This window comes from Cololabis saira, chromosome 15 (genome assembly GCF_033807715.1).
Source record: "Cololabis saira isolate AMF1-May2022 chromosome 15, fColSai1.1, whole genome shotgun sequence".
Classification (NCBI taxonomy): domain Eukaryota; kingdom Metazoa; phylum Chordata; class Actinopteri; order Beloniformes; family Belonidae; genus Cololabis; species Cololabis saira.
In genome coordinates, this window is record NC_084601.1 from 13,939,012 (window position 1) to 13,964,968 (window position 25,957).

A 25,957-nucleotide genomic window follows, 5' to 3' on the forward strand; every position below is an offset into this window, starting at 1 on the left:
GACTGTGATCTGTAGTGAGGAGTAGTGAGCAGGTTCAGTGTCACCTGGTGAGGTGTAGATATGTGCTAGAGAGAAAAAGATTGAAGGTATGAGGCATAATGATGCATTAGAAGAAGGATGTTGGAAATAGATCTTTCAGGGAGTCCATATAGGTCACAAGCAAAGAGGAGATTTCTGGATGTGGCGAAAGATGTTTTATATGATCCCTGAAGGAAAAGATGAAGAGGGAGGAAAAATAGTTTTTATCCCATAGTAAATGTACCTTATTATAAAAATGTCTGTCATCTTTTCACATTTTTACTGTAATCTGACCTCCTTTTTGAGGTTACATAATTTGAAATATAATCACATTGTATTTACACATCTCTAGAAATATATTAACTTACTGTTATTATACCAAAAATGTGCTGAAATCTGATTAGACAGATAATCATATAAATGTCATAATTTTCCTGTGTCAGAAATGATTGAACTAATACTCCCTTCAGGTATTTCTAATTTATTTTTTTATCATTGCAACAACGTGTTAAAAATCTGATTAGGTGAATGATCTCGTAGATCATCATCACACACAGTTGCAAATTGTCGGACTATTATTTTATTTAGGTCAGTCAATCGTGAGTCTCCCTGCCCTGCTACGTCATCGCCTCTCAGCCAATCAGAGGCCGGCGTGCGGGGACGAGGCGGCCGAGACGTAAACCTCGCAAACATGGCGACTCTCCGAGGAGAGCACGGAGGTTGGGAGTACGACCGCTTTTAAAGGAGAAAACACCCTCAACTTCGCCTGTTACGATGTGGTGGGGTTAACCGCAGCCACCGCACGCACAGCCTTTTGTACCATGTTTGCAGAGGTGAGTGGGCGCCGTGTGTAGTTAACAGTAGTTTGTTTATCCAGCGGCTAGTTAGCAGGATAGCAGCCAGCGCCTGAAGGGCTGATTTATGGTTCCGCGTTACACCGACGCAGAGTCGCCGCATAACCTACGGCGTAGGCTCTGCGTCGATTTAACGCAGGGGCATAATTCAGGCTTGAGAGCTGGTCGGGGCTGCAGCCACCGCGGTATCACAGAGCCTGTCAGCTATAAGTGGCTGTCAGTCCAGGATTACACAGTTAACACTAAGTTAATACGAGGAGCTTAGGATCTCCGCCCTGCCGACCCTCCGGCCATGTCCTGGTGTGGATGATGGTTCAGGTCCGGCAGCAGCGAAGCTCCACGATCCAGCTGATCCAGCTGATACAGGTGAGCCGGGACGGGCTGCCCCAGCACAGCTGTCAAAGTATTCACATTCATTACTCAGGTAGAAGTACAGATACTAGAGTTTAAAAATACTCCTGTACAAGTTGAAGTATCAACTCAAGTTTTTTACTCAAGTAAAAGTATAAAAGTACTGGTTTCAAAACTACTTAAAGTATAAAAGTAAAAGTAATGTAAGGGGGAAAAAAGCCATTAAGGACAAAAGCCATTGAAAATCAATGCATCTTAGTATACAGGACTGTCTCAGAAAATTAGAATATTGTGATAAAGTCCTTTATTTTCTGTAATGCAAAAATGTCATACATTCTGGATTCATTACAAATCAACTGCAATATTGCAAGCCTTTTATTATTTTAATATTGCTGATCATGGCTTACAGCTTAAGAATACTCAAATATCCTATCTCAAAACATTAGAATATTCTGGTAATCTTAATCTTAAACTGTAAACCATAATCAGCAATATTAAAATAATAAAAGGCAATATTTCAGTTGATTTGTAATGAATCCAGAATGTATGACATTTGTTTTTTTAATTGCATTACAGAAAATAAAGAACTTTATCACAATATTCTAATTTTCTGAGACAGTCCTGTAATGCAAATATATTAAAGAACCATATACGTGTACTATTGAGCATTAACGTGTGTTTCAGAGAGCAGGAGATATGATGACTAGTTGCCTATAAGTATGATAATGGTGCAAAAAGTCAAACTTCAGAGGCATGTTATCATTTATCCTAACCTTTATTGGAATGTACATCCAAGTTTAGTTGCAGGAATCTGATGTAAGAAAAAAACTGGACAAGAACATCTGTGCCACAACCACAACCAAATTCACTCTATCTGGATGGAGCAATTTTAAACTGGATAGTTTCTTTTTTAAAGGCCAGAATGAAATAGAGTAATGAGGCTGTTTTTAAAATGTAAGGAGTAAAAAGTACAGATAATTGCGTGAAAATGTAAGGAGTAAAAAGTCGTCTGAAAAATAATTACTCCAGTGAAGTATAGATAACCAAAATTTCTACTTTAGTAAGGTAATGAAGTATTTGTACTTCGTTACTTGACACCTCTGTGCCCCAGGACCAAACACCCAGGAAAGTCCAGTAACAGCACCGGCCACTGTTAAACTCCTGCCCTGCGTGTTGTTGATGTCGGGCAGCTGTTATGGTTTTCTCTTCCTGGACTTTTACTTTGAGGGAACTGTTTACCCTGAAACCGTCCAGTGGAACTGTGTTAGTCAGCTGTTGGTAGATACAGCAGAGGGGATGTTTTGACGTGTGAAAGGGGTGTCTTGGGGGGGATCGTTGTCGGCCAGCGGCTGTGTGTGGACTAAGTTGCAGCGATGTAGTTTTGGTACAAATGACACGTGACGCATGCTCGTTTCTTTCCAGTTGCTGGCTATAAAATCAGCGGATCAACACTGTCCGCCTCACCTTTGATAAACTCAGATCAGTCAGTCTCTAGTCATGTCAACAGACACCAGATATCCCTGTGTGATATATGGTCAAGTATTAAACTTTGTCTTTAACTTTTTAACCTTAGTGGAAAACTGATTATAAGTTTGTGTTGGGTTAAACTGTAAGGAGTGTATGCTATAATCTTTGAAATAATACTAGGTTTTGACTTAGGGCCGTTTCACATTATTAATTGTACAGAATTTATCTACTTATTCTTTATTTACATTAATATGCACTGTTATTTGTGCATTTAATCAAGATAGGTATGACACATTCGTGCTGGGTTTCGTTATAATTACAGCTCTCACCATTACAGAAATGTAATTCCCAATTCATTTAATTAGTAATGATAGCTCTTTGTTCATTGCATGTCACTAAAAGTATTAGATCTTATGTGGTAGCAACTTTGACCGACATCTTCCTCTTTTAATTCGGTTTAAAACTTTAATATGACTTGAGATCATTCATATTTAGCTGTCTGACTGATTTCATGAGGTTAACATCAAAAGATGATCATCAAAATTCACCTGGACTCAACTAATTTGTTGCATTAAAGTACACCAGAAGAACTGGCCACAAATGTTTGAAAAATACATGTAAAATGTTATAAAAGCTTGACATTGCCATTATTTCCATCCAGATGTTTTTGTACAAGTGAACAAAAGTGATTTAATTATCTGGTATGATTGTGTTAGACTCAAATAACATGTGATTACATGGTTACGTGATAATGGTGAGAGGCCTTACTGTGATATTTTGTTCTTTAGCCCATACTTATGATTATTCACTTTTCCACACTTATTTAATTTTGTTGGGGTGTTTGTTCTTCTGTGCCCACGTAATGGCACACAAAGCTTTCTCGGAGCTTTTCACCTCTGACTAAACCTCATTAAGCTGTCTTATTCAAAGCTTGGTGGACATTAAGGCCAGCATGCTGTCACATCAGGCTTGCTTGTCATCTAGTACACCTCTCCTTCCTTCTTCCACTCGTTACAGATAGGTGTCCTGCCAAACAGCTTTCAAGAATTAAGCCCTGTTCAGACCTGTTTTTGTATCTAGATATATCTGCAGTGTGTCTAGGTCATGGTGAAACACAGCGCATTTCACATGTGGAATGCAAGTAGACCTGTTACCATCATGACTGAATTTATATCATTTGGCTTTAAACTTAAAAAGCAACTAACATTTGCAAAGAAAGGGGCATTCCAGTCTCAGAATTTTTTAGTCATATTGAGAATCTAATGATTCCTACTGTCTGATCGGGCTTAGCAAAAGAATATGAAAAGAAGTATCCAGAGACACCGCTTGTACCAAGGAAGGGATGTGGGTGACTTCCTCCTCCCTCAGGTAATAGTGGTTGTAGCTCTAGGGAGCTCGCCAGGACATGCTGCACAAAATATGCTTAAAAATAGATTGTCAGGCTCTTTTCTCTGTGTCGTCATTTAGTCCAGTCTATCACTGTTTCACCTTAGGAACGCTGCACTCTTTGAGATGATGGGAGCAGTTAGAGAAGCTGGGGAGATTTCAGCCAATCAATGCACAAGATTCAGTGATTAATGTCAGAACCATTAATGAATGACTCCAACTGTGTGATAGATGTGCAAAACTCAGCGATCACTCTTTTTTGATTGACTGGTCTGTATAAGATAGAGTGCAACAATCAATTATGCTTTCAATAGGGTACATGTTTGATATCTGTATCATTACAAAAAAAATGATACTAAGATTTTATTTTTTTCAAAAAGTTAAATTAGTTTATTGTCTAAAGACAACCCATCATCAAGCCTTTACATAGTGTTTTTGGTCTTGAGATTTAATCTCTAGGTTAATACTTTAGCTCGTGGTGATCCTGTTGGATTAGACCACCATGATTAGCTGGACCCATGTACTTTCTCTTCCTTCCATGCATTAAACACGTATTTCCCACAGGAGAGCTTCATTGACCTCAGCTAACCTTTCACCCATTCGGTGATCTGTGTTGCAGTTAAGCGCATGTGGACTTGCATGAGTCACATAAATAGAAATCCACCTTTGTGTAGTTCCTCCTGGACGTGTGTGTTTATTTTATGCACTGAAAAGCGGAATAATTTCTTTTCCTTCAATTTGTTAAATAACTGCCATGACAAATAAAGAAACAACACGTATGCATGTCTGAGTGTGCCAGCAATCTAAAACCCATGACAAGGAAATGTTCCTTTAAAACTCTCCATTATCAACATCTAAATTATGCACATCCACATTCCCAGTATTTTTTTGTCATTTTGCGTTAGAGGAAGAAATAACAAAAAAAATGAGAACAAGTTTATGTAATGATGGGTGTTTTCTTTGGAATTCCATTTAGTTGAATAATAAAAATGTATGATTTTATAAAAGTGGAGTAGAAACAATAGTGATAAGACATTTTGCATGTTTTTAATTGTGAAATAATGTATTGTTACAGTTTTTTTATGTGTCTTGTCAGTGTGGGTTGCGTAAGGAATTGCATAGATGTTTCGATGTGTGTAAACCCCGGCAGGCTTGGGTGTTAATCACTGGAACAGATGGTTCATGTTTTAAACCCTATGTAAGCTGTAATGACTCAGGAGTGTCAGTTATCATCTCTTCCTCCAGAGCCAATCCTCTACAGCGTCATCACACTGGCCTCCTTGTAGCCTTCACATTCAGCCCTAATTATTGCCACAATTGATTCATTTACTCTTTAAGGGAGTCACCGCATTATGCTGTAATGGACCCTGCCTATGTTTTCTTTGCATTTGAAAGTTAAACTTTTATTCTTCTCTATTTTATGCACAGACACACGTTTGTGAACGCCTATTTGTTGCCAATTAAACTTGTTTGTCTAATTTATAAACTCAAATTGAGTGCCTATATTTTACTATCAGGCAACTGCTTGTGGTTTGTTCTGAAAAGCACAAAGCTGGCCTGTACGCTCGGTCTTGAAGTAATTCTTGAAGATGTTTGTCACTGTAAGCTATCTAACTTTTGCTACTGTCGCTGTGTTCTCAGAGCCACTTTACCAAGGCCTGCTAACTTACCACCTTGCACCAGTTCTGTGTAATCCCTTCAAAGAGTGGTCGTTGCTTTAAGTTAATGTGAACAGAACCTGCATTATACCTGCGCTTACATGTATGTATGTGACGCTGTCAGGTGTTGCTTACGACTGTCACTAGTATGACATTGTTGTATAGAAATACTTGTCATACATATAATTTTGATTACATAATTATGATAGTCGGCCCCTTGCTAGTTCTGGCTGTAACAATTGTAATATATATATATATATATATATATATATATATATATATATATATATATTAGAATGAAAATCTACTTAAACACGCCTGAAAGCAGACTACCATGTCTGCTGTGTTGTGGGTGAAAGTTAAACACTGTGGATGTATTGCAAGTCAGCCCTTACTTTTGAACTTTGCACTAAACTTTATTCAAATTTTCTTGTGAATGGTGGCAACACTGTGGCAGTTGATAGGATATAGTTGCCTCCTAGTAATGTTGGCTCAGGTGACTGGAGTGTATTTGAGATAGTCAAAGTTAAGCTAGAAACTGCTCCCTGAACACAATTTCTATAATGTTTCTATTCTCCCAGTCAATTGTAATAATAATTATCAGAATAAAAACTTTATTGCCAAGTCAGACTTAGTCAGACGAGAGAACTTGACTCCGGTTAACACCGCTGGAACCATTTGTTTCTACGGACGCCATTTCTTGGAGGAAGGATGACACTGGGATGGAGGAGGGGGGGAAAAAAAGGCATCTTCACACTGTGTAGTAAATACACGGTGTCAAGGTGCGAAAAACACCTCAGCACAGAAAGGCAACATACACACAGCACAACAACAGCACTGGCCCAGCCCTGCGTTGTTACCACCACGGCTATCGGTGGTCTAACCAGTTACAACATGAGAAAGGGCAGTGGTCTAGCTAGTTTGGACACATTCCGTTGACAGGACATACAATGTTCACATGTGCTCCAGACTTTTAGCTTTAGATGGTTATTTACAAAAGAAAGATGCCTAATGAAGTTCACGCCTCATGTTTCTGTTTTAGTTAATGTGAGTAAGCCACTGAAGGAAAAAGTGGTTGATATTGCTGTATTTCTGATGAAAGGTGCACTCTCGATCTTATAATTCATTATGTTTTAACTAATTATTAGGGGTTGGGATTGATTTACCTTCTGATGTGAACTCATCACAAAGCTATTAAAACCAAATTAGTCTTGCTGTTTTCACTCCAAATAATAGAGCAGAGTTAGAAATCGATTTAAAGAATAATCAAATCAAAATTAACTGATTGCTACAGTGAAGAAAGACCACGTCCAAAATATATAGACTCAGACAGATTAATGAAAAGGAAAAAAGGCAATGCATCTCTAACCACCAATTACGAATCAGATTTTTTGGCATAGAACTGATTACTAATCCTGCCATGTGTTTGTATTTTCAGTTAGTTGTGTCATCATATTGTAAATATACTCAAATGTTTTCCTCATTGTCAAAATGACGTTATGATGTTACAAACTATGCTTAAACATGCCATCGTTCTGTTGGTCTAATCTATAAAACCAGTTTGGCTGTTTTTTTTTTTTAATTATTTTTTCCCCCCTCCACTACATCTTTTTTTCTGTCTATATTGTTGTGAATTTTCAGTGTCTAGTCGTGAGCGGTCCATCCGCTCAGCTTTTTATTTTTTTGCGCACACTGAAATTAGTCACAGCTAGTGTCACAATGACCTGTGATCCACATGTTGATCCACATGATCTGAAAAGCTGCCTGTGTTTTTTTTTCTTTCTTTCCTTCTAGTCTTTTATCAGTTTATGAAACCTGATTTGTGTAACTGATCCAACTGAGATCCTTTTATTTGTTTCCGTGTACCCCTAGACTCATGCAGGAATCCTAACTGATACGAGCTATCAGCAAACAAAACAGTCTGATCTCGAACAACAAATGTTAGACAACAAAACCTGAGGTCCTCAAGACAGAAATATGATTATATGGATTAACTAGACTGGACTTGATAAGAATTCTTTTTTTTTCTGACAATATCAGATTACTGTTATATTTTTGTTTTTTTGTACATAAAAGTATTTGAATGGACTGATATTCCAGGATTGTTGTTACTCATAACTTTAGTATGCCATATTTCCATATTGTGGCAATGTTATTAGCTACATAGTTTGGCCATGTTTCGTTGCAGTTTGCTTAAACGTTGGGAATACCAACTGACAGTTGATACTTATCAAATGAAAACTTTAAAGAATGTCATTGTCTTGAGATATTCATGGCCGACTTAGCAGCAGCTTCTCCCCACCTGTAGCCTTGTCGTTGGATACTTAAAACGGATGGTTACTAAAGTCTTTTGTGCCAGGTTTAGTAAAATGCAATTAGAACTAGCTGTCAAGCAATTATTTTTATGTATTTTCCAATACACTTCCCAGTAGTCAGTTGTTGTTTGTTTTAATCAAGGCGTGTTTTTGAAACCGATCAAATCCGTGCACGTGTTCATAATTTCTTTGAAAAAGTTCTATTAATATGTCTGTGTGCCTCAAAAGCAGTTTGATCAGCTGACTCTTAATTGCCTGTATGTGTAACTAAGTGCCCGTTGTAGATGGGAGATTTCACTGGCCCATGTTTCCAAATGTGACATAGTTGGCAGCTTGTTTAATGTGTGTCATCCGATTATCCATAGCTGACTGAGGCATTGAGAACAATGGGTCAGTGTCCTGAGGAAGCTCTGTCTGCTCCTATCGGCCTCCAGGAGTAGAGCTTCTTTCTGAGCAGCTCCAGAATGTAGGACAAGCGCTGGTCAACAGAGCTGATCATCACGTCAGTCTGTCTTTATGTGATACTTTCACAGTGAGATTCAATGTTTTACAGGCTATAATTTCATTTATTTCTTCTTTTTTTTTTTTGTTGATAATTCCCTTCTGTGTCATAACATGTCTGATTGTTTTTTAATAACAAAGATGTTTCCGGGGCATGGTTTTTTAATGTACTTCTAGTTACATCCTTAACGCTGGACAGTGTGAGGGTGAAAAGAGTCATTGGCTGAAAGTTAGAACTCGCTTTCCTGCACTGACAATAACAGGAAGATCATAGGATGTGACACAAATATGCACATGATGCAAACGCGCGCACACACAGACTGTCTACGTCTAACAACAGTACAACACACCACATTGTGTGTCAAATTAAGTAATCTTTTTTTTTTTAACCAATATCTGGTAAATGTTGAAGTATTTCTTCTGCTTCGTTGATTTGCGTCATTTTAATACTTAACTCTTGTGCTGCTAGTTTGTTATTGGACAAATAAGTGAGTGGTCTGCAGGGTTGATTATCTCCACTGATATACTGAATAGATCTGATTCCAATTCATAGATCAATTCCCTTTGATACAGGGAGCATTTCACTGACCATTTGGCTTATATACTTGAAAGTGACATTTAGTTATTTAGATTACTTTTATATCAATATATTGAATATATGTGTGCATACATATATGAACAGACTTTCAAATACCCTTTGATTTTTATTTATTTTATTTTATTTTTATTAGCCTTTTCCGAGAAGAACGTGCACAATATATGTTGTAGTCTATATAATAAATTAAACTCGATGGATTTTATTTTATTAAAGTAAATAAGTTTATTATTTTATTTTACTATAATAACGGAGATTTAAAAAAAGATAAGTACATAAATGAAAGTGTCTTTGCCAGGAGAGGTAAATAGCTAAGATATTGGGAATTGAATGTTCAAAACAGCTAATGTGCAGCAGCTTCATCAAGTCCACGGCCTGGCCCTGCTCACTCTCGTAGCGCTTCTAGACAATAGTTCAGGAATATTGATTGCTGTGTTGTTAGTTTAAGTGGTTTCCATATTAAAATCGTATATTTTAAATCATTAATTGATGCCATGTGTATGAAATGCACATTGCGGTTTGTTTGTTTTTTTACTTGAAGCTCTCTTGCTCTCTAAACTCTTGCTGCTACTGCCATACAATAAACAAAAGTAGGCTGGGGATTTCCAAAACATCCACACACATTTTATTTGTTATCTTAAAGTAATATTCTGCATCTGCAAAATGCACATTAAAAGAAGTAAAATCATTAAATCATTGCACATTTTCATTATTCAGCGTTCCAAAAAATAGATGATGATGATGATGATAATAAATAAATGAATGGGAATCGGTTTTGCCTCTTTTGGGTCTCTCAGTCTCAGCAGACTAACTTAACTGTTTGTAAGAGAGCTTTGCCACCTTCTCACCTCGGTCTCCGTGCTCTTTTTTTATTGTTATTATTATTATTATTATTATTTCTGTCTTCATCCTGTGCTTTCTTGTTTTTATGTTTGTTCTTTTGGCTGTGTTTTCAACCAAAAAGCAACCAAAGAAATGTTTACGTCTGCTTATCCACCTATATCAGTTTCCTTGTGAAAACAGTTTGAAAGACTGAAGGTTTGATCCGACGCTTCAGCTCATTACCTGTTTTGAACTGAATGCACAGGAATGTCCAGCTCTCTGTGTCAGAGTAAGACACATGGTGGCAACCTCTATGATTATATAAGGATATGGATATATGTGGTAAAATGTCCTATGTGAAAAGTCCAATACAGCATTGCAGATCAATAGAAGAGTCCTTGTATGCCAAATATGAGTCAAAAGTGTCCAGTCGATAAAGTGAGACGCAAGCTGTCTGCTAAGAGTTCTGGATGTCTCACCGTCTCACGTTAGGATGACTCTGCCCCTCCTCCCGCAGTAATGTTGACTCATGTTCAAAAGTGGGAACTGGATTGTAATTTCACTGAAAACGCTGTCTCTTTGTTTTTCTTTGAGATTTTGTGGTTTTAACAGATCACATGTCTGGATTCTGAATTTTACGTTCCATGACTTTACATACTTAAATTTTGTCCAGCATATGGATTATTTAACTTTTTTTGTGTCTTCCTGTGTGTTTCAGGCCAGTCTGTCCATCTGGGGATGGGGGGGTCTTGGAGTTGTGCTGTTCCTCGTCACATTTGGACCTTTTGCCATATTCTACCTGGCCTTTTATATCTTCTGCTTCATTGGAGGGTGAACATCAGAACCTTGAAACCACGCTTCACTTCTCCACACAAGTTTGAGTTTCACAGTAACCACAAAGATATTGTTTTTTTCTGTTTCTTAGGGGCTTTGCTGTCACTTTGCTATATGGAAAGATAAATTCAGAGAAACACCTGGAAATGTGTGAGCACTCTTACTTGCCACCAACACAAACTGGTGTACTTAAGGTAAGAACATAATAGAGATGTGTTTTGACAGAACCTTCACAAGCACATGAATTACTTATTAGTAAAGTTATTGACGGCGTCGGCCCGTCAGTTATCATGAGGATTGTTGCATTTTTGATTCCATTAGTCTGCTGTTTTGTCTCTTTCAGTCACTGGATGAGATAAAGCTGGAGATGAAGCCCATAAAAATTGACAGAAGACTGACTGGCTCCAGTTTCATTGATGAACCACTACAACAGGTGTGTGAGTGTGCTAAATGACTGTCATCATTAACTGAAAACTGAATAGCGAGGATTACGAGCGAGAGAAAACAATGTAGACGTTTTTAAACACTGGTTTACTCAGCTCACCGTCTGATCCATCAACCGACCCAGGTCAGCGACTTAACACTGTGGCTCCAGGCCAAGAGGCGTAATCACTGTCAAACACTCCATATCCCCCTAAGTTTCTGTGCCGTGTGTTCGCTGGACTGTTGCTCCTTGTCTTTACTATATCAGTATATTAGTACGATGCCGGCTGCCTGGCAGATATACGCTGACTTTTGTCCCAGCAAAAGAAAATATTATCTAAGCAAATTTTACAGTGAGTCGTGTACAAGATTATGCTTTTTTTTGTCTTTAATCTCAGCTGAGCTCTTGTATTTTTGTACATGAGACATTATAAATATTGCCACTTTGTACAGTAGATTTTCCTTCACAATACATTTTATCATCTCAATGAGTTTAAAGCTCACAGTAGGCAAACATCTATTTGCACACTTTGAAAAAGCTTGTTTATTATGCTATTTTTCTTTAAAAGTGGGGAAAAGGAACACAAGCATTCTGTGCTGTAACACCAAGACCATTTTCATTTTTTCTTGAAATCTATGGCTGATTAACTCCATCTTAACTGTTCAGCACATTTGTAAATATGTTTTCAGCTATATTTAGATTGGCCACCAGCAGAGGTGGACAGAGTACTCGACCCCAGTACTTGAGTAAGAGTACAAATACTACTGGTCAAAATTTACTCTGTTACAAATAAAAGTAGCTCAGTCAAAATATTACTCGAGTAAGAGTAGAAAAGTACTTGCTTTTAAAGGTACTTAAGTATCCAAAAGTAAATGCTTTTAAATTTACTTTAAGTAAAAGTAAGAGTAAGAGTACATTTCTTATTTTCCACATCAGTAAATTACTATATTTTTTCTAAATTAATTGTTGCAGGCTACTTTGGCAGTATCGTTTTGAGGAGGCTTGACGTATTTCCGCTTTACGTACATCCCAGTGGAGAGCGTGCACTGTGATAGGTCTCCTCCTTTGACAAAAACAGCTTGTGTCCAATAGGATTTTAGGGAAGAAGAAAAAAGAGCAGACCTGAAAGTAACGAGTACTTTTCAGCCTTCCTAGAAATTTACTCGAGTAAAAGTAAAAATATTTGTCTTGGAAATGTATTCAAGTAAGAGTAATAAGTACCAAAGAAATCTAATACTCAAGTAAAGTACAAATCCTCTGGATATGTACTTAAGTACAGTACTCAAGTAAATTTACTCCGTTACTGTCCACCACTGGCCACCAGCCTTGCAGGCGGAGAAGATGATCATAAAGGCTTTAATTTGGTAGTCGGCCTTTTTTTTTTTTTTTTTTCTTTGCCCCAATTATATCGTGTGGTTATACCGCTCACAACCTTTTAGCATGTTTCCCTTAGCAGAGCAGTGAGGCCAGGCAGACTTAAGTGCAGACACAGCAGTTAGTGATGGTCAGATGATGCTGACTGGTCTACTGTGGTGTCTCTGTGCTCCCATCCTCCCTGGGAATGCACACTTATCTTTTAAGCAGCATGTGAACCTTGAGATGCTGCACGGCTAAACGCAGCTGGCGTCATGCTTCCTGAGAGCAAGTTGTCTTGATTTTTCTTCCACGAGGTCTCCCCCGAGCTCACATAAACTCTGTTTTCTTCTCAACGTACATCGCAAGAGATAACAATTCACATCAGGTTGATTGAATCATACTGTTAGCTACGTCTCTAGTGTATTGAACATCTGTCATCCCTACAATCACGTAGCATCTGTTCTGAGTGTTTTTAATGATCATATTGATTATAAACAGATTTAAAATTAAGAAACAAAGTTACTAAATATTTATTGGTATTTGCTCCACTTTTTCTGTATTTCAGGTGATCCAGTTTGCCCTAAGAGACTACATTCAATACTGGTACTACACTCTGAGCGAAGATGAGTCCTTCTTACTTGAGATCAGACAGACGCTACAGAATGCCCTCATCCAGTTCTCCACACGGTACGAAACACAGATCCAGGTACATTTTCTGTCTTTGCAGGCAATGTTTTTAATAAGTATTATTCTGTTTTGGGTATCAAGATCAAAAGAGGTGGACTGGCAGCCTTACTTCACCACCCGCCTGGTGGACGACTTTGCCACTCATTTACGTGTCTTTAGAAAAGCCCAGGATCGTCTTGCTGACCGAGAGGACAAGCAAAGTACGAACTCGCATTCTGTCTGTTTTGTTTTTTTTTCTTGTCTCCAGGCTTCATTCAGTTTCGTCCCAGATAATTTTCTGTCTTCTTTTTTTTTTCTTTTTGGAAAAAAGCAGCTTTTGGCTTTAGAGCATATAATGACAATTAAAAATATCATTGAACAGGAGACATAACAGAAGAGCTGGTCGACTCATTCTTCGAGGCAGAAGTGGAGATGGAAAGAAATATTTGTCGAGATGTCGTATGTACCTCGCAGAAAGATGAAGAAGGTGTGCTGCTTCTTGCATTTCCCTTCTTTTTTTTTTTTTAAGTGTATTTCTCTTAACGGTATTTCCAATTGTTGTAAACCTAAATACTTGGGGATTTGTTTTGGGTTGTGTTAGGTTTTCTTCGTGATTTGTGTGAGCTGCTTCTGTATCTGTTACTACCTCCTGGAGATTTCCACAACAAGAACATGAGATATTTTCTACGGGTGAGTGCACAACAAAACTGAGATACAAATACGAGATGGAGGATTTCACTCATTAAGATAGTGAGTAGTTTTAGTTAGTTTTAATAGTTTTAATCCACCGTGGTGAAGCCACCCGGTGGATTTTGCAACTTCCACTGCGGGTCACATGACCCTGTTTCTCCTGAGTAAGCTATGCGATGGCATGTTTGTCATGTAAATGTTGAGTGTGGTTGGAAACACTCTCGTGTATTTTAGGAGGTGCTGGCGTGTGGTGTGCTACTTCCCTTGATCAACCAGCTGAGTGACCCAGACTACATCAACCAGTTTGTCATCTGGATGGTGAGAGTTCAAACTATCACCTTTATGTGACACACCTGCTAAACCAACCTGCTAAAAAGGAACAATGACCTCCTTTCACGATTGCCAAAATATTGTGTTAGCCATCGGTGTGCTTGCGAAGCAACAAGATACACAGGTTTAAAGAATCTTTTAAACCATGATAACATGGAGGAATGACGTTAAACTGTCTCCTACTAGTTTTTGTAAACCAACATATCTGATAACCTCAACTTTTGAGATAGCCAGGCTCAAGTATTTTCTTCTTTTTTTTTTTACCAAGCCATTAAAATCAGCCTACACTCAGTTGAGGCTCAACAATACTGCAGAGCATCCTGACCAGGGACTGAACGCTGATTATACACCAGCATAAAAAATGCTCCTTGTTACTTCCTAGAGCCAGCCCCAGGACACAATTACTCCTGTATTTTGGCAGAAGAAAATAAAAATTGTCATGTTTACTTTTGTGTCTAGATTCGGGACTCCAGCTGTAATTATGAAGCCTTCATGAACATCTTGAAGTTAACAGACAAACCTGCCGAGCTGGAGGCCGTTAAAGACAAGGTGCTTGAGGAGCTGCAGTTTCTCCGCTCCCTGGACACCGCTGGTGATGGTGGGCGCTCGCTTTTTCTCACTTGTTTAATTGATGCCTAGCTGAAGCTTGTGTACTGTTCTACTTTACTCATCTTATTGTTTCTCCGCCATTAAGACATCAACGTGATCAAGAACCAGATTAACAGTCTTCTGTTTGTGAAGAAGGTGTGTGAGACCAGGATCCAGAGACTACAATCTGGCAAGGTGAGTTATTTTTTGAATGTTTATACTGGAAAATCTAGTTTAATCACACAACTATCATTCATTTTAGTTAAATCTGCAGCTGAATCTTGACAAAGGCAGGTTGTTTTATGTTTTGCTCTAAATCAGGCGTGTTTATTCTGTTTCTTGTGTAGGAGGTGGATGCTTTGAAGCTGGCAGCCAACTTTGGCAAGCTGTGCGTTATCCCACTGGAGCACATCCTTGTCCACAACATAGCTCTGCAATTCTTTATGGGTAATTCTGAAAACAAGTCAAATCTCACACGGATGCCAACGATGACTGTAGTTATCCAGTGGCCTTAATCCTGAACATTTCCATTAATCATCCCTGTAATCCATAACTTCTTCCATTTCTGACGTACTTTTAACCCCAGCTTGTCTCAGTAGATGTGCTCCTTCTCAGTCCACCGTGACCTCACCAGTGATTTTAAAACCTCACTCCACCTTACAGATCAGATTACGATGGCATGTGTGTAGTGTGTGTGTGTGTGTGTGTGTGTGTGCATACTAGGAGTCAAGCCAAGGCGTGTCAGATCTGGATTGGAAAACAGCCAGAAGACCTAAGATTACAGCTACATCCGTCATTGTAGCATTTATATTCCTCTGAATGTTGTTTTGTAAATTAAAATTGTACCAATGCAACTGAAATAATGCAGTAAACTATGTTTAACAAGCTTGGCCTTGGTATTAGAAGAGTGTAAGAGGGATCAATAGATGCCAGTGCCTGCCAGAGTGCTAAACTTAAAAAGGCTGACTGCTTGTGAATGTCTAGCCGACGTGCAACAGTCTTGCACCATCTGTATTAAGCTGTATTAAGCCTCCCGGGGTTGGTAGAGAGTGGCAATGCCCAGGACTGTCTAGGTAGGAGCACTGGGTGATAAAAAATGGGGGGGGAAACCGGGATAAAAATATTTAAAAAAAAAGAAAACAAAAAAAAAACTGTCTTGTCTTTTTTTTATTTTTTTATCCAGACTTCATGCAGGGAGCAGGGGCTCAGGCGGAGCTGTTTTTCTGGCTCACCGTGGAGGGATACAGGGTGACGGCACAGCAGCAGCTGGAGGTGATGCAGGGCTGGCAGAAAGATGGCAAGAAGCAGCCGAGTACCACCAAGGGACTGTTGAAGGCCGCAGCGCTGGGAGTCTTTGAGCAATACCTCTCTGAAAAGGTAGGGGGCAACTTCAGATCTCCCATACACTGAAATATCCTAAGACTGTTATTTCAACCACAGGCTGAATCTGTTTTAAAGTCATTGTGCTTCCTTGTCTTATATCACATAACAACCTAAATTTAGGTATTAGCTTGAAGATAGTTATTTGATATACATGGCTATTTACTGACTTCTTCACTGACAGGCCTCTCCCAGGGTGCAGGTTGACAAGGCAGCAATAACAAAACTAGGAGAGAAGCTGCAAACCGATGACCCCACACCAGAAATATTCGATGAAATCCAGAGAAAGGTTCATAGTATTTAGTTCGCATGGACAGACTATCATTTTTTGCATCTTTTTTTCCCCCTTTGTACCCTCCTAACAAGTACTATCGCCCATATCACAGGTGTATGACATGATGCTACGCGATGAGCGCTTTTACCCGTCTTTCAAGCAGAGTCCTCTCTATGTCCGCATGCTGGCGGAGCTGGACATGCTGAAAGAGCCGAGTTACCGCGGATCTGACGACGGTGATGTAGAGTCTTTCAATGGCTCTCCTACAGGAAGCCTGAACCTGGTAAGTCCTCTGCACTTTAACTGGGCTGAAAATGTTGAAGTGGTTGGTGCGCTGGGGCTTGTTTTTATGATTTATTCTCCTGTTGTGATTTTAGTCTCTGGATGACTTGAGTAACTCCTGCCATGATGAATATATGCAGCTACATGCCTTCATCTCAGATACAGGTATCATTACCAAGTCCTTTTTATACTAGTGAGTTTTGGAGAACATTGGCTTTAACTATACTATTTTAAAACAACGCTTTTCTTCAAACCACTGCAAATGTTTGCTTGGCTTTGTGTTTGTAGCATTTTCATATAGTGAATAAAGTTTGAAGGGTTAAAGGGTTGAATATGCGTGTCTCAAAGCATTTTTCTGACTGGATGTGACTTTGTTTTTTGTAACGTTTTATTCCGAATGATTGCGACTTTGCCAGTTTATTTGTATCTGTAAGCCTGTTTTAGCCCCTCCCTACATATTTGATTTGTTTAAACTCTTCACCTTTTAGTTTGTTTCATCTGCATGTCTGTTGTGTCACTTCATTGTGCTCCACGATTCTTTATTTGACTCCATTACCTTCACTGTTTTTCTTTCTCTTTTTCCCCTTTTCCACCCTCCCACCTTTTTCTGTCATGGTGTTACGTTTCCTTCCTTTTTTGTGATATTTCCACATCCTCCTGCTTTTTTCCTTTTGCTTGCTCTTCCACCTCCACGCTTGCACCTCCAATGTTTTTTTTGTTTTTGTTTTGTTTTTTAAAAAAAAACAACAAAAAAAAAACAACCCTGCCTTCACTCGCCTTTTTTGGATGTTTGGCCCGGTGGGGTAGCTGATACTTATTTTCCCGGCTTGTGGGGTGCTGCAGGGGTTTGCAATGATCATGGTAAGACCTACGCGCTGTACGCCATCACCGTGTTCAGACGCAGCATGGATGGCAGCGAGGACTGCTGGAAGACTTACCGCCGCTACTCGGACTTCCACGACTTCCACATGAGAATCACTGAACAGGTACATGTGAATTAAATAACTTCACAGTAAATGAGTCAAAAGCAGCTTCTCGGACATCCAGCGACAACATTCTCCCACTCACCTTTTTTTTTATTTTGGGAAATATTGAATCTTGTTCTGTTTTAGTTTGAGAACCTGGCATCAATCCTTAAGCTTCCTGGGAAGAAAACCTTCAACAACATGGACAGAGACTTTTTGGAAAAGAGAAAAAAAGACCTCAATGCTTACCTTCAGGTAATGGCTCTGCATGTCACTTTTTGCTTGAGTCATTTTGTCATGTTATGTATCATTTAGTAGCGTGTATAACTTTGTGTGCACGTGTTTCAGTTGCTGCTGAACCCAGAGATGGTCAAGGCCTGTCCAAACCTGATTCCCTATGTCTACGACTTCCTAGAGAATAAAGCTTATAGCAAGGGCAAAGGAGAGTTTGCACGGAAGGTCTCTAAATTATTTAATTTATTAAAAAAAAAAAGCTTTTAAAGGAGCATGAGGCAAGAATAAGAAATTAGACTCATTGGCGCCACGACGACCGTCGGGGTTCCTGCAGCCAACAGCGAAGCCGGCACGGGAGCGCGTGTGTAATCTCATGTGATTTTCAAATCAAGCTCTAAATATGACTTACAATGTTATCTTACCTGGTCAGTAGGAAATGAGCCATGTCAGCATCTGTTTTCAGTCCCAATTCAAGTTGAAGCTGCCTCCATGACTCAAACGCGTATCCAATGTTTACTCGTGCGCCGCCGAGAACGCGCATGCAGCGTCATTTGACGTCACATCCGCAGGACAGCGCAGGAAATTCCGGCCCAGAATTGCAGCACATTTTGCAGCATACAGCCTGTTCAAGGCAACGGAGAGATATACTAGAGGGCTCATTCTTTTTGGTTTGGAACGCTTCATCTGACATTATTACTAGAAGACTTAAAACTTATACGAATATTTTTCATAAATCCTGCCTCATGCTCCTTTAATTGTTATTTTGTTGTTTTACTAATGAACTGCTGGAAAATGTTTAATGTAAGGACAAAAATTCTGTGATGAAAAGCTTTATCACGGAATAACGTGGCTGGTTGTGTGAAAATAACTTTGTGCATTTGTTATATTCTCCTTCAGGTAGACACATTTGTAAATCCTTTCCGGAGCTCCATGAGGAACGTGTCCAACGCAGTAAAAGGCCTGCCAGACAGTCTGGCTGAAGGCATGACAAAGGTCTCCGACAACATGGGCCGAATGTCAGAAAGACTGGGTCAGGACCTTAAATCATCCATATTAAAGGTACAACCCCTTTAGTCGTGCCTTTATTCTTCATATAATAATTCTGGTTAAGCTATAATTGTTAATAATTGTTGCTTGTGCTGCTAATGTTATATTATCAAACCTTGGCCTTTGTCCACAGGTGCCTCCTCTCCTTCCTAAATCTGATATCGACCCAGAACACTGTCGAGTCTCCGCACAGCTTGATGACAATGTGAGTCAGCAGTAGTCCGGCTGCTAGATGGTTGTTTCCTCTGTTATTGTTGTTGTTATCATGACACACAACTTTGTATGTAGATTCATGAGTCTCTAAACATCTGTTTCAAATATTTTTATTGAACAAATAATTTTCAACAGTTTTAGACATATGATCGTTTTTTGTTTTTTTTTTTACACAAAAAAAGAACAATAGATAGCAGTAGATGAAATAAAAATAATAGTAAAAAAAAAAAACACACAAAAAAAAGGGGAGCAAAGCACAGTTGGGCTTGATTGTCTGTAAAGGAAAAATAAATTCTACAAATATCTAAACCAAGCTGTGAGAATAACTCCTGAGGAAACAAAACATGAAGAAATAAAGGGAAAACAAAAAACCGAAAGCCAAGGCACAAATAACACCCACCCATTCTCCCTCCCATATCCACCCACAGACTGCACAGTTCCGTTTCCTTTTAAGAAAAGAGATTAAAGGATGTCAAATCTTTTCAAACTCTGGTAATTTTTTTCATTAATAGTGTATCTTATTTTCTCCAGGTGAGTCTCTAAACGTCTGACAGTTATTTTTACCATGACTAGCTTCTGGTGATGCTTTAACAAGTTCCAGCTCATATTTCAAATACCTTATGCCCTTGAGATAATTTTCAATTTAAAAAAAGGGAGACCATAGTCTTAAGAACAGTTTCAACCAGTTTTTAATTTGTATAATCCTCAGGATGATCAAACCAAGAGCCAGCCATCTCACTTCTGGGTTGAGGTCCATGCAGAGCGAAGGCTCGTTGCAGTTCCTCGACTGGCCACTAGAGGCTGGCTGCAGAAGCGGGCCAATCTCCGTTCATTCCCACGTTACAATGTCCGACTTTAGACTTATTATTATTATTATTGTATATATCAGTACTGTTTATAGTGTGTCATACTCTGTTATTATTATAGTATTATTATTATTTCTATTTCTATTGATGCCTCTTGTTTTGCACAATCCCCTTTGCTGCTGTACACTGCGAATTTCCCCGCTGTGGGACTAATAAAGGAATATCTTATCTTATCTTATCTTATCTTAGAGCAGAAATAAACATATTTACGGCCTGGTTCAATTAACCATTTGGTTCTCAATCGTTTAATTACCCACCTGTGATAACTCTTAAGGGAGAATGTCTTCTGTACCACACCAGGAGAGTTTATATCAAGCAATAAATGTATTTCTAATATGATTGATTGACAGTCAGCTGAGCCCATGCTAACCGTTATCACTTCCTCATATGTAATCGTCATGCTACCACACCTAGTGAAGCAACCACCTGTTTGTATTAACCCAGCCTCGGGTAAACGCAACTGTCATCGTTGATTTCGCCATTAAATCGACTTGTTAAACATCATACGCTGGAAACGTCTGACGCAGCTTTGCAGATATTTCATGGGGTTCGACTGAAGGAGCTGGGAACAGAGCAAACTTTGATCTGGGGGCTATTTTGATTGAAACACTGTTTAAAATAGTTGTTTGCAGATAAATAAAATTAATTTCTTATTAGATTAGAATTCTGATCAATTTATATTGACTCAACTTCATTTTTGTGGATGCCAGTAGTGAAGCTGCCAGAACCCTCCTGTTTCTGTGAAGATTTTCTTTCTCCTTCTTCTGTTTTAAAATTGTATGCCAGACAAACTTCTGGATATGGCCCAAAGGGAATTCTTGGCTTTTATCCATCTTGTGATGTTATGATGCAAAGTAAATGAAACTTGGTATCAGTTTAATAAAAAAGGGTGTGCAGCTCCTCCTCCACTTTATTGAAAGAATTGATTTGTCAAACAGTTTCCAAAGTGGTCCAGGGATGATTAAAGGCTCTTTGGCTAATGTTGCAATTACTTGGATAAAAGTGTAATATGTGGGTGGTGTTCAAACCATTCAACCATTTGTAGTTGCAGCTGCAAATCTTCTTGGACCCTGTTGATTAATTCTGAGTATTTTAGTGTTTGGAGTAAAACTGTAAACATGTATTTTGTGTGTTTCCAGGTTGATGATAATATCCCGCTCCGGGTGATGCTGCTGCTCATGGATGAAGTGTTTGACCTAAAAGAGAAAAACCAGTGGCTGCGGAGGAACATAAAAAACCTGCTGCAGCAGCTCATCAGAGCCACTTACGGAGACACGATCAACAGGTCAGAGCCTCTCAAATCTCTCGCCGTAGTAAATAATCAGCTCCACAAACAGCACAGCTTTAACTCTTTTTTTTTTTTATAATGAAGGAAAATTGTGGACCATGTGGACTATATGACATCACCAGAGCAGGTGGCAGAATATGTTAAAAAGTTCAGGTAAGCTTTCCCTCCTTTTGATGCATAATTGTTTATTGAGTCTGAGGAATCTTGATGAATTGTGACTGTTCTCTTCTTTAAGGGACTCCTACTGGCCAAACGGTATTCTAGCGGAAACCCTGCCCCGTCGGGACAAGTGCATTCGCATGAGGACACGAGTTGCTGCCAAAACCAGCCTGCTAGGCATCATGCCAGGTGAAAACACACACACCATATCGACTTATCCACCACATACTGAGCTGCATCAATAACCTACTTCTATGTTTTTTTGTTTGTTCTTTTGTTGAATTGAGGCAAAATACATTGATATATGTTGTTAAATTAAATATTCAGGTTCTAAATCTGTCCTCTTTCCCTCATTTACATTATCTACAATGCCGTTTTCTTTCTTGGTCCAGTATTTTTACTTTTGCTCAGCACTTTCACTGCACAGTCACATCAATTTGTGGTATCTGATGTAATTAGTGGGTTATTCAACCTTCTGTTCCTAAAACTCCTCCACTAACTTTGCTGCCAGTGTCCTTAGAAAGGGACTCTTGATTGTGACGCAAGTGCTTGTGGTTCAAGTTCTCGCTCATAATCACCAGTTAACTTCTGGTCTGCTGCTACCACTTACGTTTTAATTTGAAAAATGACCCGATTCTTTGTTATTCTTGAACTTCACTGCCTTTTGGTTCACCTCCTCGTGTTCTTGTTGATGTTGCTTTAGATAAATACAGAACAGTAGGCCTGTGTTGAAAAAATCGATTTCCCAATTCTAAATCGATTCTCATATTAATTCTTAAAAATCGATTCATATGTCTAAAGATCGATTTATTTATTTATTTATGTATTTTTTTTTTCATCATTACATTACAACTTTTGGTTATTTTTTTGTTTATCCCCAAAAAAAGGAATGTTTTGTTGGACACGAGAATAACTGGTGCCATGTTTTTGCCTTTAAATATGTTTAAAGGTATGAAAACATTAAAGTGTTAGATTATAATTGCATAAATTGTCTATATTTCATTACTTCATATACTGTCTTGGGGTTACATTTGCAAAAAATGCTAAAAACCAAATGTTCAAAAATTAAAAACCAAAATAGACCGAAAATGGAACAAATAAAAACGGAATGTGGGAAAAAATAAAACCGATTTCATCCGTCTCTGTTTGCTGCCCTGGATCTGTTTGGTAATTCTGACCCACGATGTTTCTGAAAGCAGTTCTATCAGCATTCTGGGAGCTGATTGGTCCTTACAGCATCATTAGCTGCCAATACTTGCTGTTGAATCTCGATATAATACTAGTAGTAATATTTTGCATAACTACAGTCATATAATTCATGCAACAGCTCAAAAAACATTTTAATAACACTAACCCAAATCAATATCGGAATCGGATCGAATCAAAACTTGATAATCGATTCTGAATCTTAAGAATCGAATCGATTCTTGACATTTGAATCGATCCCCAGCCCTACAGAACAGGCTTATATTTCAATCCGTCATGGCACACTAAATACTCCCCATGCCCCTTTGACAGTTTGTAGATCCTGAAACTAACACTACATTTGTGTTTTTGCCTTAGATGAGCTGAAGCACATCATTGGAGCGGACACCACAAGAAAGGGGATCCTCCGCGTCTTTGACATGTTTCAGTACCAGCCCATGAACCGGCGGCTAGTATATGTATTCCTGGAGGGTTTCCTGGAGACCATGTTCCCTCAGTACAAGTTCCCCGAGCTCTTCGTGAAGCTGCACTCCCGTTCCCCACGCATCAGCAGATACAGCCAGAAACTCAAATGCTCGTCCCTGAAGAGGTGACAGGAAACAGCGTCGGGACACAGACTGACTAGACACACAGAGACCTGAGAGCCGAGGGTCAGGGTGGGAGGGGTTTAGTGAGCTGTGTTGGTGTGTGTGTGTGTGTGAGTGTGTGAGACGTCTGCCCTTCCTCTTCCTTCACACACACTCCCGTCAGTGAAAACACTCCAGTTATCAAGCTGATCACATCTGTCGAGACAGAACTGATGGATGAGCGACTCTGCCCCGTTCTCACTCTGTGACGGACACGTGCGCAAACACAAATCCTATCATTTGCACCAAGACTGAGCGTGGCAGTCTTTAACTTCTTTTTCTTCCTCCTCCTTTTTCTTTTTTTCTTTGGACATTTTAGTTGTTAAGCTTTATCCTGGGCCAGCCAATGCGGCTTTCCTGTGGTCCAGAGAGCAGACCACAAATACTGTATTGTTTTTAAACTGCAGGACTAGATAGCGCAGACCCACACCTTGCCTTACCTCCCGCATCAGTCCTCCATCTTTGAGCCACACAGCTGCAATCAAACATCCTCTCATGCTGTAGAAATGTGAGCTGCAGAAGCACTTGTTAACTTGCAAAGTTTTGTTTTGATAACAACCAAAAATGCTAATAGCACTGGGTTACAGCGCTGTCCTAAAAACAATGTGACTGAACAGATCTGGGTCGAAAAGGTTTTATTTTTACTGTCCTTACTGAGAACTGCTCTGAACAACTCTGTGTTACATCCTCTGCATCGCCCTCCTCCGAGAATAGGCCACACCCCCTTTAATGCTACTGTCACAATATGTGACGACCAAAGCTCACCCTGTCCATACACGTGTGACGCTGAGTTACTCCAAACATTACTGTGCTTCATTCATGTCGCTCATGTGAAGAAGGAAGACCTTTAATGACCTAAAAAGGTGAAGTTTTAAGGACACACTGAAGAAGCGCGTGTCACTGTGGGAGGCACACCGTTGAATGTACTCTGATCTTTCTTGCATTTGGCCTGTGTGGAATTTTGTTCAAATGCGTGCGTGTGTGTGTTTAGCACGAAGATGCAACCCTCTTCAGTCAGAAACTGTGCCAGTGCGAGTTAGTGAACCAGCCTTAAATCTATATACAGTATATACTGACCAAGAGATGCACGCTAGAAGAACTCTCCTTCACATGACTGAACATTACAAGGAAATCAAGATAGAGATATGGAGATATATCCCTAATCACTTTTATTCTATGAAAATGTCTTTGATTTGGTGCAATATATTTTTTTTCCTTTAATGCATGTGCATTTTGAATCGTTGTGTACTGAAAGTAGTAAATCCTATTCTTTTAATAGAAGAAAACATGAGGCGTCTCCCCGGAAATATGTTCATAACCTGGCAACTTAACATTCCGTTGTTGTGAAAGTACAATGTTTATTTTACAGACTTGTTTTATAAGTCTCAAATGTTATTTTCTTTTGTTTTTGCTGTGCGGGGGTTGTTTTTTTTCCATCTATCCCCTTGCAGAATCCTTTTTTTTTTTTTTTTTTGTATTAATAAAGCAGTGATTGGAGGATTTGTCCATGTCAGAGCTCATTGATCAGCTCACGGGGGCTGTAAGTAATTCAGAGGCGGCCTCCAACAACTGCTTCTTTTTAACTTATGGTGTTTTAAGCATTCAAGATTGTCACATAGAGTGCAAAGCTATCTTTAATATGAACTATGACTGCTAGAAAGTTGTCCCCTTCTGTGTGTATACCTCCCTAAACAAGAAGAGAAAAATCTTTAAAGTAGGTCCTATAAGTTCACTGAGGAGACTGTGACCAACTGAATCACTGCTAATTAGCACTTACCGTAGCAACTGTGGGAGCCCCGCTTCCACCGAGCTGCAGTTGCTGGACGCAGCGCCGTCCACTGCCGTGATTTGCTTGCACTGATCAGGCCTGGTGGACTGTGATTGGCTGAGCAGGAGGATGTGAACGGGAGCATCTCTTATTGGGAGTTTATATGTCGTCTCCTGATGGAGGAGGAGATGTCACCTTTAACTTTCTGCACACCTCTTCATACAGGAAGCTTTGTCTTGTTTTGTTTTTTTTTTAACCCCAGTATATATGAATCTATGATAATTGTGCATATCTGTGTACAGTATGTGTTAATAGTGTGCCTAATTGTACTGTCAATTCTATTTTCATATTTTTCTTTAAACTAAAAAGCAAAAGTGAATTGGAACGTCATGATCATTTTATATGACTGAAAATTACTTTGGGGTGTTTTTTTTTTGGCATCATGCTTATCAGACTTTCCTTGTGAGCACTTGTGCTCGGATCAATATAACACTAATAAAAGGCAACTCAGACTAAGACGCATAGTTTAATGTCCTTAATGTGTTCATCCTATGTTTATATAGTTTTTCAGGTTTGGTAGATCGTTAATCTGTGTCTCAGTCCAGATCGTCACTTGCATGTTTTCCAAGTGTCCCTTACGGCTTAAAGTATTCCAGTGTTGTGCCAAAAAGTGATTGCCTGCCAGAATCTGATTTCTCCCGTGAAAATGTGTCTTTTTACCTGCCAAAAATTGATTGAAGGCCAAATACAGTTAATGAAAGATTGTTTCTACCTAAATATGACTTGATCTCATT

The 25,957-nt window shown here is 39.1% G+C and overlaps 1 protein-coding gene across 4 annotated transcripts; it reads left to right on the top strand.

The window, feature by feature from the left end:
* Positions 1–696: 696 nt before the first annotated feature.
* On the top strand, positions 697–25,681 carry snx13 (sorting nexin 13). Of its 4 annotated transcripts, none has more exons than XM_061742663.1 (25): positions 697–851; positions 10,686–10,798; positions 10,893–10,995; positions 11,145–11,234; positions 13,147–13,268; positions 13,350–13,468; positions 13,630–13,734; positions 13,849–13,937; positions 14,172–14,255; positions 14,727–14,865; positions 14,962–15,050; positions 15,203–15,302; positions 16,039–16,232; positions 16,420–16,524; positions 16,622–16,792; positions 16,887–16,956; positions 17,599–17,777; positions 17,904–18,011; positions 18,105–18,215; positions 18,888–19,049; positions 19,171–19,242; positions 21,256–21,401; positions 21,489–21,557; positions 21,640–21,752; positions 23,127–25,681. In XM_061742663.1, exons 1-25 carry the CDS (start codon positions 840–842, stop codon positions 23,360–23,362), a joined length of 2,901 nt encoding a protein of 966 aa, XP_061598647.1. In that variant the 5' UTR covers positions 697–839; the 3' UTR covers positions 23,363–25,681. The 4 variants fall into 4 exon arrangements, with proteins under 4 accessions (XP_061598647.1, XP_061598648.1, XP_061598645.1 ...); XM_061742664.1 differs by having other exon boundaries at positions 17,635–17,777; XM_061742661.1 differs by lacking the exon at positions 697–851 and adding an exon at positions 1,077–1,238.
* Positions 25,682–25,957: the final 276 nt, after the last annotated feature.

Excerpts from the sequence above, each read along its gene's own strand:
- snx13 (XM_061742661.1), top strand. The coding sequence starts at position 1,179 with ATGATGGTTCAGGTCCGGCAGCAGCGAAGCTCCACGATCCAGCTGATC. Across the intron at positions 13,269-13,349 it reads CTCATCCAGTTCTCCACACG|ATCAAAAGAGGTGGACTGGC; the intron begins GTACGAAACACA and ends TTGGGTATCAAG. Across the intron at positions 15,051-15,202 it reads AGAGACTACAATCTGGCAAG|GAGGTGGATGCTTTGAAGCT; the intron begins GTGAGTTATTTT and ends TTTCTTGTGTAG.